The sequence below is a fragment of the Schistocerca gregaria genome, chromosome X, assembly GCF_023897955.1.
Source record: "Schistocerca gregaria isolate iqSchGreg1 chromosome X, iqSchGreg1.2, whole genome shotgun sequence".
Lineage (NCBI taxonomy): Eukaryota > Metazoa > Arthropoda > Insecta > Orthoptera > Acrididae > Schistocerca > Schistocerca gregaria.
The window spans coordinates 421,857,843-421,874,976 of record NC_064931.1 but is presented as its reverse complement, the minus strand read 5'-3'; the positions used below and the strand labels follow the sequence as shown (position 1 = coordinate 421,874,976).

The 17,134-nt window shown below is 36.4% G+C and overlaps 1 protein-coding gene across 1 annotated transcript in view; it reads right to left on the bottom strand.

The window, feature by feature from the left end:
* Nucleotides 1-17,134, bottom strand: part of LOC126298111 (uncharacterized) — a 318,107-nt gene that overhangs the window by 14,818 nt on the left and 286,155 nt on the right. Inside the window, exon 8 of the mRNA XM_049989432.1 lies at nucleotides 4,099-4,182. Within this exon, the coding sequence (XP_049845389.1) occupies nucleotides 4,099-4,182 (84 nt within the window). The remainder of the gene's footprint in view (nucleotides 1-4,098; nucleotides 4,183-17,134) is intronic.

The window sequence follows — 17,134 nt, the reverse complement described above, 5'->3', positions numbered from 1 at the left end:
CTCTTTCATGCAACTTGATTGACTGGCATTAGACACAACAGATGTCAGGGTAATAGGAAGCTTTATATTCATATCATCTATGAATTAATGGCATATCCTTTACACTTCTACTTGAAGTAAACTTGGCTGCTTTGAGACTTCCTATATGGTATGATTTCTTGAATCCATATAACTAGGCTGAAGAAGATTTGAAATCAGCAAAGTTTACTTTAGATTCAATTTGGAGGGCCCAGTATCATAGATCTTCATCAGTACTGGTACAGTGCCTCTCATGAATGGCCCTACATGGTTCACATCTCAGGAAAGCTCCTCTAAGGGACTGTTGTTCATGTTTTTTGTTGGTTGTTAATGGGAGGTAATGGGACTTTGTGGCTAGCCTATGCAGTACATCTTCCAGTTCTGAGAGCTTTATTTTGGCACACATTTATTACTTCATGTAAGGCTTTCTTCAATTTCTACAGTTCATGGTCAGACTTTCTGAAGAAAATCCAAGTTTGCACACTGCTTGACATTAAGCATTAAATACAATGAATAGTAAATCAGTTGTATTACCATTGCTAACACTTACACTACTGCAAAGGAACTGGAAATTATTAGTGATATTAAATCTGTTATAACTTCAAGTTGAACAAATATATTTCAAGAAAGATGCTATACATGAAAGTCACAGATCAAGTAAACAGAGTAAGACTTGTGTACACTTTAACAGTCGAATCTTAACTAAGTCCAAGTCTAGCAGCCGCTGGCTGGTTGGCCACTTAGGTGGCGCTGCTGTTGCTGCATGGCTGGCAGACTGCACTGCAAGTTGAGGACACGCATAACTGCGTGGTAGCACTTTGAAAGATCGGCAAGTCATAACAAAATCAGCTGCAGATTTGAGTGAATAGTGATTGTGGACAATTGTTTCAGAAAAAACTATCAAGGAAAACTGAAACTCGCTACACAAATTATGATCTCACTAAGTTGTCTTATCTGTTTACTGATGAACCATCAATAAGGGATATGTGCCTGCCTTGCTGTGTATTTGAAATCCACTACAGCACAGATAAAGTTGTACAATTGTCCAGCCACATGGTAAGTTACAAATATGGTCATTTTCAATATTTTTAAAAGATACTTGCAGCATGTCTTAGTAGCTCCCATTTTGACAGAGTGTTTCTATCAGTGTATTCGTCCTGTATAAAAAATTTCAGAGCATGTTTTGACTCGTCCGATTGAATCATGCACTAGTGATAGCAGCCATGTACTTCCCTAGATTTCAATTCTGACAGCAACTATTGACTGAACCCTAAAGGTCTCTGTGTGTCTCTACAGGGCAGTATTACTACCTGGGATGGAAACAGCAACATGCCTGTACAGCTGGCACAAATTTTTTCCACACAACAACATCTTTCTGCGATTTTGTGCTAGGTTTGCCAGATGATACAGATGTTTTTGATATGGAAATTTTTGTTTGGCTATAGTCCAGTTCAGTTGTGTTTTCATTCTTGAGCTTTATAATGTCTCTGATGATCTATATATGGGTTGGTAAATTGTTGTCAGTTATCCGATTTTAGTCAGGAAATTTCTATTTCTCATTCATGACGCCACATGCTTAACTTAGAACTATCTGAGGCAACTCTTTCCATCTCTTGAACTGACAGTTTTCACTCATTAGGAGCTCTTCACTTGGAGTCTCTATCAATTTCCTATGCCGAAATTCTGTGTCCAGTTATTTCAGTGTCTCTTGGAGCTAAGAAAACTTAAAGTGTTCCTTCTTGTGATTTTCTGCAAGATTCCAGTTTCTCTTATTGTCTCAGATAATTCTTGTTTTTTTAAATTCTTTTTTAATGGTTCTTTTTACCAGCATGCTTGAAAATGACCTTAGACTGAAATGAGTGACAGCAGATAAAATAAATTACAATGGTCCATTGCAGAGTAGATATAACCATTGAAACCTTCTGAAAACTCTTGGTGTTTACAAGTTTCAGAATTAGTTGTGATGTTTAAAAACGACTATTCCCTGCACAAAGTGTCCTTGTGTTTACCACAGTTATTCATTGTGAAGTGCAGCTGGTGTTAACAACTTTGTAAATTTTGATAGAAGTACTCTACTCTGAAACTTCACTCTCCACTGGTTAGAATTTGCACAGTTAGGTATTCCTTACACACGTACTTACAAGGAACCCCTAGAATGTGAGGCTGCAGAAGGCCAATGATGTTTATGGAATTCTAAAACCCACATACTGCCTATAATGGAACAAGGATACTGGATTCTAATAGTAATAGGGGGTGGAATTGGAGGCAACCAATGGTGAGAACACCATGGGGCTACGGAGTATAGTTGAGCTGGTTAGTCAATGAGTAAATCACAACATTGCTACAGTGCTAGTGGTCTTGATACAAAACAGTGCAATGGAAATTATAAACAAGTAAACATTGAATTATATATACAAGAACAGTTGGCAAAGTTGATATTTTGTCAGAAAGGAATCGGGAAGAAGATTCAGTGGGATGTGTGGTGTCACATATGGTCGACTGTCTGAACAATGTACATGAGAAGGGCAATGATGACAATACATGGTCAACAAGTGCAAGTGATACTGAAGGAGATGTCATGAAAAATTACCAGCAAATTTTGAATACGTCCACGGCAATGTGACTGTGCAGTGTATAAGAAAACTACGGATATTCCAGGGAGAAGAAAGTGCCCTTGTTACAAAAACTGGTGCTCGCATGTAAAGGATGCTAGATACAATGTATAGGTTGTTCATGATAGTGACCTACTGTCTTATGCACATCAAATTGCACATGGCATAGATTACAGTGATTTCAAGGGAAGCAGTATAATGGTTACATAACACCAAACAGTGATGCAAAAGTGAAAGGTGTAAGATTTTGCCGACAATGCAAGCAAACTGTGGAATTGGTCCAAAAATTTGCAGATGAGAAAAACAATCTTAACCAATCATTCAATAAGGAATTTATTTCCAACTCCAACCATTTAGGATTTGAAGAGGAAATGTATATTAAAGGGACCAAGAGTGCTTTATCAAGATAACTAACATCCAGCCCTTAACGCATTTGTATATAATTATGTTGACTGTTAATCTGGATACTAAATTGGCTGGAAAGTTATATATTGTGATGTGAGAAGTTGGAGGTGCTCTGCCTCCTATGATTCTTTTTGTGTGCAAGATCATGCAACGCCAATAGGGAATATATAGATCACAGCAAGTAAGAATGGGGAAATGGACATAAGAGAACTACACCGATGGTCTGAGCACTGCTTTTAGCCAATAAATGTCGAAAATAGCTTTTTCTGTCTTGATCCCTGATGTGTGTATATAAATTATACTCTTTAGAGCAAAATCTCTTTGCTGAAAAGTGTGTGATGTTGCAATTCGTACCACCTGAATCACTGGATAACTTCGGCCTCTGAATAATTGTTTTTTGTGCCTATAAAACGTATTATTGCACTATCTGCAGACATACCTTAAAGGATAGCCAGTTTTGCAATAAGCTTCACAAAAGACTGTTTCACATTCAATTTCATGCCATCACATTCCAACAGTTCTCATAACCCCATTACACAAACACATTTCATTATGCATTTCTTAAGAATGGGTAACTAGCTGAATGTCCTCCATAGATTGTAGCCTCCAAGGAGTTCACCTTCAATCTTGATAGTGTCAACTGTTGTTATCACTGTGTGGTGCCACTTTTAATTTTGTCTTTATGGTACAAGTTAATGGTTTACATTGAACATTTATTGAATGTCAACAATGTCTGTTTCTTTTTGTGTGTTTAGTACATAGATTTCATTTGAGGTTGATCTATGCATCTCCCACACATTTTCTGTCACTCTTCAATGCACATGGTGAGTCATTACCAGCTAATATTTTTACTTTTATAAATTATAAATTTTAAAACAGCACTTTCAGATAAGCCTCACTACAGATAACTTGTGACCTTTCTCTCAAGGGGTTCCCTGTTAGACAATTCTTCTGACACCACTGCAATGTGTTCCAGCTCTTCCAAATTGCACCTACATCAGTTAAGCTTCCGAGTACAGCTCCAGTAGTATGTACAGAGACGATATGATAAGTTCTTACTAACCTGTGAACTATTAAGGTGTTCATTTTGCAGAACTTCCTCCTCTTGCGATGTATGCTGTATAGGTCTTATCATTGACTGTTCAACCTAACAAAGAAAATTTAAATTCTATTAGTTCTCAAATTTATAAGTTAAGTTTAATATAAATAATGAACAGAAATAAATATTATAATTTAATACTTTCTGATCTCTAGACAGCATGAAAAAGGGAAATATTTCAAAACAGAAATGACTTTTGATTTGCTGCACAAATCAATTTCCACAAAATTCAAATAAATTTAATAAGCTGTGGCCTTTGGCTCTCATGAGACATTGTGAGCCTAAACGGAGAAAAATCCAAGATGGCAGAACTTGTCCAGTTGTACTTCCTATCTAATCTCCCTGCCACATCTATTATTTTAGCACATATTAAAATGAGGCAGCCAATTACTTGAACTGTATTAAAATGGTGTCATGTTCATAGATCTACACTATTTACAAAAACATTATGTAAGTTTCACTTGAATTGCATAAAATGTGACATGTTCAAAGAAATTTGCCTCTGAATTATGTAATATTATATTATGTTCAAAGATAAATGCCAGTACTATAATATTTTAGTGTCAAAACAACATACAAGTGTCACTTCAATTGGGGGCATGTTCAAGGATATTTGCTCAAAAATTTTGCAGGTTTATGCTCTTCACTACACCCCCCCCCCCCCCCCACCGTCACTCTCTCTCTCTCTCACACACCCACCCACACACACACACACACACACACACACACACACACACACACACACACACTCACGGAGACTCTGCATATCACCTCTCTCCCTATTTATGTCAAATAATGTACTACATAGTCATTAAATCACATGTACGTGGATAATGTCAAAAATTACATAAAGTATTTCTGCATCTACCTCATCATCAGTAAATCTTTTGTACCAAAGACACCATACAATAAAAATATCCACCTTCGGGAAAATTAATGAATACTCAGTGCATGTGGATCCTTTGCCTGAACTCATGAAAATCAAAATGAGGCTATGGGTTATGAGGATAATGAACAGGGGATACTATTTTTACAGTGTGTGACAAGCCAGGAATTTTAGGTTTAAATGCTCTTTTCATTACAGACTCATTTTGAGCTTTTCTTTTTTCCAGAAATTCCAATATCCTACACATATTTTGTTAAGATTTCATCACCCATCCTTTATAACTAATGTTTTGTCCATTGAAACTGAGAGACATATTGCTAACTGCAAATTTCAGTCTACATCTGAACTGATTATATTCAAACATCTTAATTTATACCACGATATAAAACTGCTTGTCTGTAGCAGATGATGATAAATACAAATATAATATTTGAAATTGATTTGATAACAACTGTTACTTAAATCACCATCTTTACGTATAAATAAAATATGGTATCCATTATCACTATGCTTGTTAGTACATTTCACGGAATGCATTAAAAATCATAAGTGAGTTAACATGATCACTGAATACATGATTCAGATTACATTTATCATATTTGAAAAGGATAATTCCATTATCAATGTCTCTAATCAATCTTGTCAGAATTTTGCTTTATGCTTGCACAGATAAAAGATCCCTACACCATAATGGTGAGCCATAAAAAGGTATGCCATAAGTAACTAGACATCCTTGGTGTACTGAAGCAACTTACATCACTTAATAAAGACATGGTCTCCAGTACATACTGTACAGCAGTTATGTACCTTTCACAATATGTTGATACAATGGCTCAGTTCGTAGTAACCATATACATTTGCTCACTCGTCAAAAGATCCATACCTAAAGACTGGAAAGTTGCACACGTCACACCAATAACCAAGAATGGAGACAGGAATAATCCACTGAATCACTGTCAAAGACCACTAACATGAATTAGGAGTAGACTAATTGAACATATGCAGTATTCGAACATTATGAAATTACCTCAAAGAAAATGATTTATAGACATGTAGCCAACAAAGATCCAGAAAATATAATACTTGTCATATACAACCAGCTCTTTATTCTAACAAAGTAATGAGTGCTATTGACAGGGCATATCAAAATGACTCCATATTTTTAGATATCCAGAAGACTTTTCACTCCATTCCAAGCAAGCAGGTTCCAGTCAAACTGCATGCACAAGGAGTATCATCTCAGTTCTGCAACTGGATTCATGATTCCCTGCCAGAACATCACAGATTGTAGTAACTGATGGAAAATCACTGAGTAAAACTGAAGTAATATCTGGCAATCCCAAATGACATGTTATAGGCCTACTACACCTGGAAAATATAATAGGTCTACTAAAAAGACTACCAACACTACACTTGCCTGTCCTCTTGTGGAGGATTTCTGCGCAATGTGTAGTGCACATTAGATAGGATTGATGGACAACACAGAAAAAGTTCAAAGAAGTGCAGCTCATTCTGTATTACCACAAAATAGGGGACAGAGTACCACAAATATGAGATGCAAATTGGAGATGTAATCATTATAAGAAAGTCATTTGTTGTTGCAACAGGATCTTCTAAGGAAATTTCTATCATCAACTTTCTCCTCCAAAGGCAAAAATATCTTTCTGATGCCCACTACAGGAGGGAGGAATGATCATCACAATAAAATGAAAGAAATCAGGGCTCACCCATAAAGATTTAAGTGAATGTTTCTCCTGCATGCCATTCACGAATGGAATGGTAGAGAAATAGCTCGAAGGTTGTCTGATGAACCTTCAGCAAGGCACTTAATTAGCAGATGGAAAAGTACATACAAGATTTGGATTATCCCAAGCAATATCATTAAAATCAAAATTCAAAAACAGTAGTGCCTCATTAGGTGATATTACATTACTTTTATCTGAAAATATGAAATATCCATAACCATTCCAGCTTTCAAACACTTCTCATTAAAAATTTATACTTATATTGTTGAAGCTATCTGGAATATACAAACATGTTTTTAAATTTGAGACTATTTTCATGAAGATGAGGATTAATAACCATATTCATTTTTCGACAATTGGAAGGACCAGATTTAGTGTATCTAATTACACCAGGAAAAAGATAATCATGTTTGCAATTCTATGATTGTAAGCTTATAGTCTCGTGATGACTGGGTGTTGTGTGATGTCCTTTGGTTAGTTAGGTTTAAGTAGTTCTAAGTTCTAGGGGACTGATGAACATAGATGTTAAGTCACATAGTACTCAGAGGCTTTTGAACCATTTTTTAAGCTTATAAGCATGTAACTTCATGGCTATTTATACTGCTGGCCAGCTACAAAGTTGATGAAACGAGTGAAGAGAAGTGATGTTGGGCTTAATCCATTAGTTTCAGGATGCAATCAATATAACATTGCTTATACAATGCACACAGACAGTTTGTCAGGCAGACATTGAGCAGACTGGATTCTGGCTGCAAGAGCATGGTAAAGAGTGAAGGCAAAATATGCTAAACCAGTAAAGAATTAGCTACTTTGGCAATGACTAGTGAAATGAAACTGTGGTTGAGATGGTCATAGATACGAAAAAGATGGAGCAGAGAAAGAAGAAGAAGAATATTGAGAATGCAATGAATGGAATAATTAAAACTATCCAAAGTATTTAAAATTTGTGGTGATTGGCAGTAATCTCACAGCAACCCTGAAGATAGATCAGTTTACTTCATAAGTAGCTCCAAATACAAAATCACTTTGCAGAGACCACATAATACCCATCCCAGATGTTGGTGGAGAATGAGTTCTTATTCCAATATCAGTGCTTGGAGGATTAGCTGGTGACAGTTAACAATGCAAGGGCCACTCACAAACACCTAGTAGATATGCACATGGAAGAAATAGCACATCATATACATCTATATCTAGATGTATACTCTGCGAATCACACTTAACTGCCTGTTTCATTGAATCACCCTCATAAAAATTCTCTATTATTTCACTTAAAAAAAGTGAGCACCTACACCTTTCCATGTAAGTTCTGATTTTCCTTATTTTATTACGATTATTGTTTCTCCCTATGTAGGTAGGCATCCAAAAAATATTTTCGCATTTGGAGGAGAAATTTGATTGAAATTTCATGATAAGATCCAGCCACAACAAGAAACACCTTTGTTTTAATAACATCTGGCCCAAATCGTCTATCATGTCCATGACACTCTCTCGCCTAGTTCTCAATAATACAAAATGTGGTGCCCTTCTTTGAACTTTCTTGATGCACTCCATTTATCTTACCTGGTAAGGATCCCACACCACACAGCAGTAATCCAAATGGAAACAGACAAATGTTGTGTAAGCAGTCTCTTAAGTATATCTGTTTCATCTTCTAATTGATCTGCCAATAAAACATCATATTTAATTTAAGTTGTTCATAATTGTAGTTGCTGGGAGCTTAGCTGAATTTATCACTTTTGTATTTGACTCACTTATGTAACTAAAATTTGAAGGGCTTCCTTTTAGCTCTCATGTGGATGTCTTCATACTTTTTATTATTTACGGACAACTTCCAATTTTCACATCATACAGATATCTTTTCTATATCGTTTTGCAATTTGGTTTGATATCTGAATGATTTTACTAAATGATAAATGAACAGCATCATTTGCAAACATCTTAAGACATCTAGTCAGATTGTCTCCTACATCATTTGTGTATACTGATAAGCAACAGCAGAGGGCTAGAAAATGGGATCAACTTGAAATTCGTTGTTGATAGCACTCAAAGCTTCATGTGAGTAAAGACCTAGTTGTGTTTCCCAAGAATGATGTTTTCTAAATCTGTGTTGACTATGTGTCAACAGACTGTTGTCTTTGAGGTAATTCACAATGTTTGAACACAACATCAGTTCCTAAAATCTTGCTGCATGTCAATGTTAATGATATGGGCCTGTAATTTAGTGGATTACTCTTATTGCCTTTCTTGATTATTGCTGTGACCTGTGAAACTTACCAATCTTTTGGTACAGATCTTTCATCAAGCAAACAGTTGTATGTGGTTGTTAAGTATGGAGCTGTTGCTTCAGCATACTCTGAAAGGAACCTAATTGATATACAGTCTGGAGCAAAACACTTGTTCTTATTAAGTGATTTTAGTTGTTCCACTAATCTTTAGAGATCTGCTTCTAAGTTACATATATTGTCATCTGTCCTTCATCAAAATTATGGAAAATTTACTTTGTCTTCTTTAGTGAAGGTATTTCAAAAGGCTGTGTTTAGTAGCTCTGCTTCAGCATCCATGTCAGCAATAATATTTCCATTGCAATCATGCAGAGAAAGCATTGATTGTGTCTTTCTGCTGCATACTTTACACAGTTTTCAAGACTAAATTTCATTGAAGAAACTATTATATGCATCTTACAGTGATGCCGGCACTAAATTTTGAGCGTCTGTAAAAGTTCACCATTCTTGGGGATTTAGTGCTTGTTTAAATTTGGCATGCATGTTTTAGTGTATCTGGAACAGTGTTTTGACCTTGTTTTGTGTACCATGGGGGATTAGCTCTGTCATTTGTTAATTCATCTAGTATAAATCTCTCAGTTGCTGTTGATATTATTTCTTTGATTTCAAATCACATCTGGTCTGCACTTACATTATTAATCTGGAAGGAGTGGAGACTGATTGTCTCTCTGGAAGGTGTCAAGCAGATTTTCATCCACTTTTTTGAATAGATACATTTTTTCTTTATTTTTGGAGGATTTGAGAGACACCGTATTCAGCCTCACTACAGCAACCCTGTCTTCAGTAATACCTTCACCTGTTTTCATGCTCATTACCAACTCAAAATTATTTTACACTAACAGGTCAAATGTGTTTTCACAACATTTTACCATTTGAGTGGGCTCATGAACTAACTCTTCAAAACAATTTTCAAATAATGCCTTTAGCATAATTTCAGATGATGTTTTATATGTACCTATGGACTTAAACATGTTTTCTTCCCAACATATTGAGGATAAATTAAAGTCACCACCAACTATAACTGTATGAGTTGGGTACTTGACTGAAACTAAACTGAAGTTTCCTTCAAACCTTTCAGCAACTGTATCATCTGAGTTAAGATGTCACTAAAAGAATCCAATTATTATTTTATTCTGGTTGATAAGAATGACCTCTCCCATGATAGCACACATGAACTGTGTACTTCAATTTTCCTACAAGACAAACTACTCCTAGCAGCAACAAACATGCCACTGCCATCTGTACTTCGGTTATCCTTTCTGAACACCATTGATTCCTTTGCAAAAACTTTAGTTGACCTTATCTCTGGCTGGCTTCATCCAGATTTCATTGCCTGTAACAATTTGAGCATCAGTGCCTTCTGTTAGTGCTTGGAGCTCTTGTATTTTACCAACATAGCTATGACAATTTACCACTGTTACACCAACAGTTCCTACATCTATGTTCTTCCTGTGTTTGATATGCACCCTATGAGACCAAAATCCTTTTTGTTTTTCTCAGAAACTCTCTAACTCAAAATACAGCCCTGTCCACATAACACTGCCCCTCCTACCAGTGTAGCCAAATCCCACTTCTAATAGACTCCTGACCTATTTAGCGGAACCCAAAACCCCACCACACTATGGCACAAGTCAAGGAATCTGCAGCATACATGGTTGCAGAAAGGTCTGAGCCTCTGACTCAGAACTTCCACTCAGCTCTGTACCAGAGGTCTGCAATCAGTCCTGTTGGCTAAGCCACAAATGGTGAGCTCTGGTTTCTTCTCACAAGCCAGACTAGTAGCCTTTATCACTTCTGATAGCTGCTTGAATACAGAGAGAATCTCTTCTGATCCCAAGAGAACCATATCATTGGTACTGATGTGAGCCACAACCTGCAGTTTGCTACACATTGTGCTTTTCAAGGCATCTAGAAGGGCCTGTTTTATGTCTAAAATGACTCTACCCGATATGCACACAGAGTGCACACTGGCTTTCTTCCTTTCCTTTGCAGCCATGTCTCTAAGGGACCCCATCAGGTGTCAAACATTTCAGCTCTTAACTACCAATAATCTCAACCTCTGTGACTGCCCAGATCTTGCAGGATGAGATTTCCTCTGAAACAGAGTAAGCAACTGCATCTAGCTGAGGGACAGTGTCAGCCATAGATAGCACCTGGAACCTGTTTGTCAGACTAACTCAAGAGGCCTTATGTTCAGCCCCTGGGAAGCCATTCAGAGTCTTCTATGCCCCTAGGTGCCCTCCCACTTTGCCATGTGTGAGGTGTCAACCTCAGTGCAAGCAGTATTAGGACTGTCCACTGGTGCAGACTGATCAGCAGACTCAGGGGTCCTGCTGGAGAACTGATGGATCCCCACAACTGGTCCACATTAGTGATGACCATTTACTGCACTCCCAAGCTCTGTACTAAATCCAGCACAGCCTGTAGCTGAGAGTCAAGTGTCATCAACTCAGCTTGCATCTGCACACAGCAATCACAAACCCTATCCATACTAAATATGTTGTTGAACTTCACTACACAGAGAAACAAAAGACTATCAACACAAGACTATTTTAGACAGCTATTAAAATGCAAGGAAGTGTGTCTAATAAATTAAATTAATATGCAGGGATCCAAAAACTAAACTACCAATGCACACATGTGGGACTAAATAATTCGCTCTCAAACACGAACTTGTAATATGTCACAAAATTGGTTTACTTTCTGACACAAACAGAAATGCAAAATCTGTGTCTATTAAATATTACATTAAGACACAAAGATTCAAATACTAAACTACCAATGCATGAATGTGAGACTAAATAATTTCCTCCTGTTTGGGAACTTGTAATATGTCACAAAATTGGTTAACTTTCTGACACAAAGGAAAACATGAGAGCTGTGTGTATTCAATATTATCACGAAGGAAAAATATTTTTTAACTGTATTTGATAAAACAGAAAAAAAAGTTCTCAATACACTGTCTTCCACCAATATAGCTTGCAGTTATTGACTTACAACATTATGGTAAAAAAGCTGGAAATACCCCATTTTCACATGATATTTACAAGATATAATTTAACCAAAAATACATATAAGCCTAAAATATATTACAGTGCTATTTTTGATCTCCAAATGGAATAGATGCAAAAATCTTTGTTTAAAGTTTCTGAACTGTAGATAAATTAACAAGTCTTTTAGTACTTACAGGTTGTATCACAATGTATGTCATTGAGCATGATCTGATGGTGAGACTATCTGGTTAAAACTTAAGTATAACTTTTGTCTTCAATAGCACACTAGATCTGTCTTTCACACAGTCAAAATTGTCTTTCTTAGCTTATTTACTTCAATTTTCTGACTTAATAAAACACCGAGGAACAATGGCTTCTCCTTTTATAATCAGATGATCATTAGGAATTTCTGGACAGCTACTTTAAACTGAGAAGGTTATGTACTCAGTGACATTACATCCACCTTGTTGAAGCAGATAGGATACCCCATGCACAGATTCTAACATTTATGAGGGTTCTTTTCACGATGCTGCTCCTAAACACATGTTACATCAGTTCTGGCCTGCACTACGACCTGGATATAAGAATGTGAAAGCACCAAATACACCCATTTGCATTCCAGTTGTTGTAAGATAAGTTTCAGAATTAAATACTGCTATATCAATTAGAGATCTACACCAGTATATTGTGTACTTTGATGGTGAGGAAATAATTGGTCAGTTATTTATTTATTCCCCATGGACATATATAAGGATTTGTTTTGGATAATTTGCATATTGCTCATTTCCCCTTATAACATTGTGGGAAATAATTATATATAAATACTATTAATACAAATGAAAGTATTCTAATTCCTTAATACTATAAAAATATTAATTGCTGAGGAACTCCTTCAAAACAATTTCAAAGTAGCTTCCAATTAAGCTTTTTAATTTTTTGGGAAGTTTTTTATAAAATTTGATCCCCATGTAATAGGGGCTCGTCTGGACTTTTTGTATTATTTCTTTCCAGGTGATAATCATCATCCCTCCTAGTATTGTACATGTGCACTTGTCTATTTAGATTATTGTACTGCTTGTATTTTAGCATCAGCTGAACAGTTTTATAAATATATAGAGATGGGAGTGTTAGTAGTTTCTTAATTTTGAAAATTGCTTTGCAGGACTCATTATATCTGAGCTTACACGTGATCCTAACTGCATTTCTATAAAGGATGAATACCCTATTTACACATTTGGCAGAAGCACATCCCCATACTTCAATTCCATATGTGAGGTATGGATACACTAAAGCGTAGTAGATTATACTCATTTGCTAATATTTAAGAAATTGTGACTTTGTCCACATCCGGAAAGAAAAAAAAATTGGACACAAAGTACAAGAAATGGTAAAACATGTTTACCTGTCATAATAAACAAATGCTATCACCACTGGGGCACACAGTGGTATAAATACTAATGTTATTCTCTATGACTTCTTATTCGACATTTTACTGAGTGAGGAGGAACATGAAGAAGAAGCAAAACATGTGTTACATACTGAATGTAAGAAAAAAAATTGTTGTTGAAGAGTTTTACTCACTTCAAATATCACAAATAAACAGCAGCTGGTCAATCAGTTTTTACTCACAATGAGTCCATATCCATTGTCGCACTAAATGATAACACTTACCTACTGTTGTGCAAGCATCACCTGTATGTTGAAGGCAGACTTTTCACTGAATCAGGACAGCAGAAATTACTGATATGGACTTAAATAAAAATTACACAATTCAATTGTTTTTAGAATATCAGTATGGTCCAAATAATCAAATTATTACTCATGTGCACAATCCAGGAATTGCAATGCTATGAAAGGATATAATCTCTTACACCACATGACACAATCACATTGTAGAATGCTTTCTGGAGAAAGAAAAATTAACAACAGGAATTTTTTGATGATGAACATTTTGGATTCTGTATCCTACTCAATATTGTTCTTGCATTCAAAGAGGAATACAGTAAGAGTAAACTCTTGCCATGAATTTCTACTGATATGCAGCACAAAGTACCCAACATTTTTATCTCAGATTGTGCAGACAAAGTAGAAAGTCTTGGTCAAAAAATGTACTGCAAAATGCTAGAAATATGAGTGTCTGGGAAGGCACAAATATCATTTTGGGACACCTTAAGAAATGATGCCTGACTCCAGCATTTCGTCCTTAGGATTTAATTGTCTGTGTTGCACCAGAAATTAGTACATAGACAAGGCAAGTTAAATACAATACAGCACTCAAAAAATCGAAATACATAATTTGTAGCTTTTCAGACAAACAGGAAGTAGATTACTATTAACTGAAAAATATTTGATGCAATGGTCATAACACAGTTGATGGTTGATGGTATATCTGAATTCATCTAAATACCCTAAAGAGAACTATTTAGTCAGTTTTATACAAAGAATATTGTGCACACCTATAAATATACAGTAATTTTCAGTAGCTGTGTTATGAAGAGAAATAACTGAGGAGAAATCCACTCATGAGTCATACAGAGTTAAAGAAATGCCCCACACATTTCACAGCTTGCTCGTGTGAAGATGAAGAAATGCTGGAATCATCTTTCAATGATATGAGTATCAAAATGCAAACAAAGCACTGCTCCATAAAAATATGATAGCATACTGCCTGGCTATTCATGATTGTTACAGAAATGATTCATTCAACCAACTGGATAACAAATAAAACCATATATGAGAGTTTAACGAATGGAGCCTCGCAGTTTCTCAACCAGAAGTGAGGCCATGTTCATGTGATCAGAAATCAGGCTGTCTTGGATTTTTAGAATGTATAAAAACCTTTCAAACTCACAACTGGCCAGTAATTTGTAGCTGTTGTAAGACATCTTACACAAGATAATGGGAAACCTAGTTTTCATGCTTAGAAATTAATGATTTTTTCCCTTTGCACGATATTGCTCATTGACGTGCTTTCTTTTTCTTCCCAGAATCATATACAATAGCTTCTCCCACTCCCAAGGCCTCTACACCACTTAAAATTGATGTTTTTGGAAGGAACTTACATATCCTAAACTACTGGTGCTTGAAGTAATGTGGTTGCTCTGCTGATTTCATTTGAGAGTGGACAATGCTCTAGTATGAGTCAGATAAAACTTCAACAAAATGGCTAATAGAAAATCACCACCAGCTGGCTCAGCTGATGTGCCACTGTTGGAACATTGTGGTGTGATTGTCAGTTACAGGATTTCTCATTTGAAACCAACAAGTGGAATGGATCTTGTTGCTAAACAATGGATGAAATTTAATGTTTTTTTTTTAATCTAATAGCAGAATAAACATTGTTGTTGAACAACATGTAAAATCCCATGTTTTTTTATAATACAATTTATATCTTCCCAACAACTGCTGGAAAGGGCATTGCTGTTCTGCAGTGAATGTGATGTAATATTTTTTTTATAATAAAGTTTTTTCCTCTCCCTCTATAAAATATTATACAAAGTTAACATTAACAAAACTGACAAACTGTAGGGACAGATCCCTGACTGGTACTGGAGGAAAACATGTCCAATGAACATGTGTCCTGAAATGCATGGTTACTGTAGCAGATGGCACTGAGCAATGAAAGTTCCTTTGAGCACATGACATGTGTTCCTAGTGTGTTGCACGCTTTTTGACTGGTGCAACAGAAATGGTTGAGTGGCAGTGTGGTTATATCAAAACAAATACCCTCACCGACACCAACCACATCACACAACATTTGGAGGGCTGGGTTCTACAGGATATTGAGATGAACCCTAGTGCAAACTCCAGGCAAGTGGCCTGCCAACATGTTGTAAGCCAAATTACAATTATGGGTATGTCAAGCACTACTATCTCTATCACCATGATGGTTCCTGCACCAGACCATCAAAATTATGGGATTTATGTCATAATTCCTCTTTGCCAATGGAAAAACCTTTAGCACAACTGACATCATCAATCTGCATAACCAGCATTGGTTCAGCATCAATGTGTGGGCAGGCATTCTTGGTGAAACATACTTACCCTAGTTATTATTCCACAACACCTCAATGGAGGAATGTGTCTGGGCTTCCTGTGGAATACTCTGCCTGGGCTGCTTGAGAATGTGTCTTTGGCAATATGACAAGTTATGTGGTTTCTGCGTGACAGAGCACCAACCCTCCTTCCACATTACAGTTTGATGACACCTCAACAACATCTTCCTTTAACATTGGATAGGGCACAGGGGTCCTGTAGCATAGCCTGATAGATCACAAGATGTAAACTACCTGGATTTTTACCTATGGGCAATTGAAAAGCACTTCATCTGCTGAACCAGTTCCCGATGTGCAGACCCTTCAACAGCATGTTCACGATGCCTGTGATGCTATTTGGAGAAATACTGGAATGTGCAAAAGAGCTCCAAAATACATGATGTGATGTGTGAAGAACACATGAGATGCATCTCACAGGGGCCACATCGAACATCTGTTGTGACACGGATGTGATGCAGCTGTGTACTGTGTTCCAGGATGATATGTTGTCATGGTATGCACACTGTCCAGTTCTGGACACATGTCGACTGGCCTTTTTTCCCTCCATTTCCAATCAGAAATTCAACCCTGATATTTGCAGTTTTATTAATATTCACCCTGTACAAGGAAATACTTCATTATTAATACCACATTTTGATGAGTTATTTTTCTTGATACTGACTTCATTGTAATCAGCATGAAAGCTGAAATAGCTAATGAACAACATCACTCAGCATACAAAATCTGTCTGAGGAGAGCATCTGTCATGAAAGTAACTGATGACATTCATCAAACCATTTTGTTTGATATGACTGCATATTCCAAATACATAAAAGGCTTTAAATATTTTTCAGTCTAACAGTAATTAACAGGTAGACCAAATATGCGTGACCTGCTGCTCAAAAGACTAAAACTGGTGCAGACTTTGCACATGTGTTCAGAAAAATAGAGAAGACATAATAGGATCCCAAGTCATTTACGAACATACTCATGTCCAAAGAATTTTATACTACCCATTTCAGTAAGCTAATGGAAAAACATGATGTTAATCGCTACT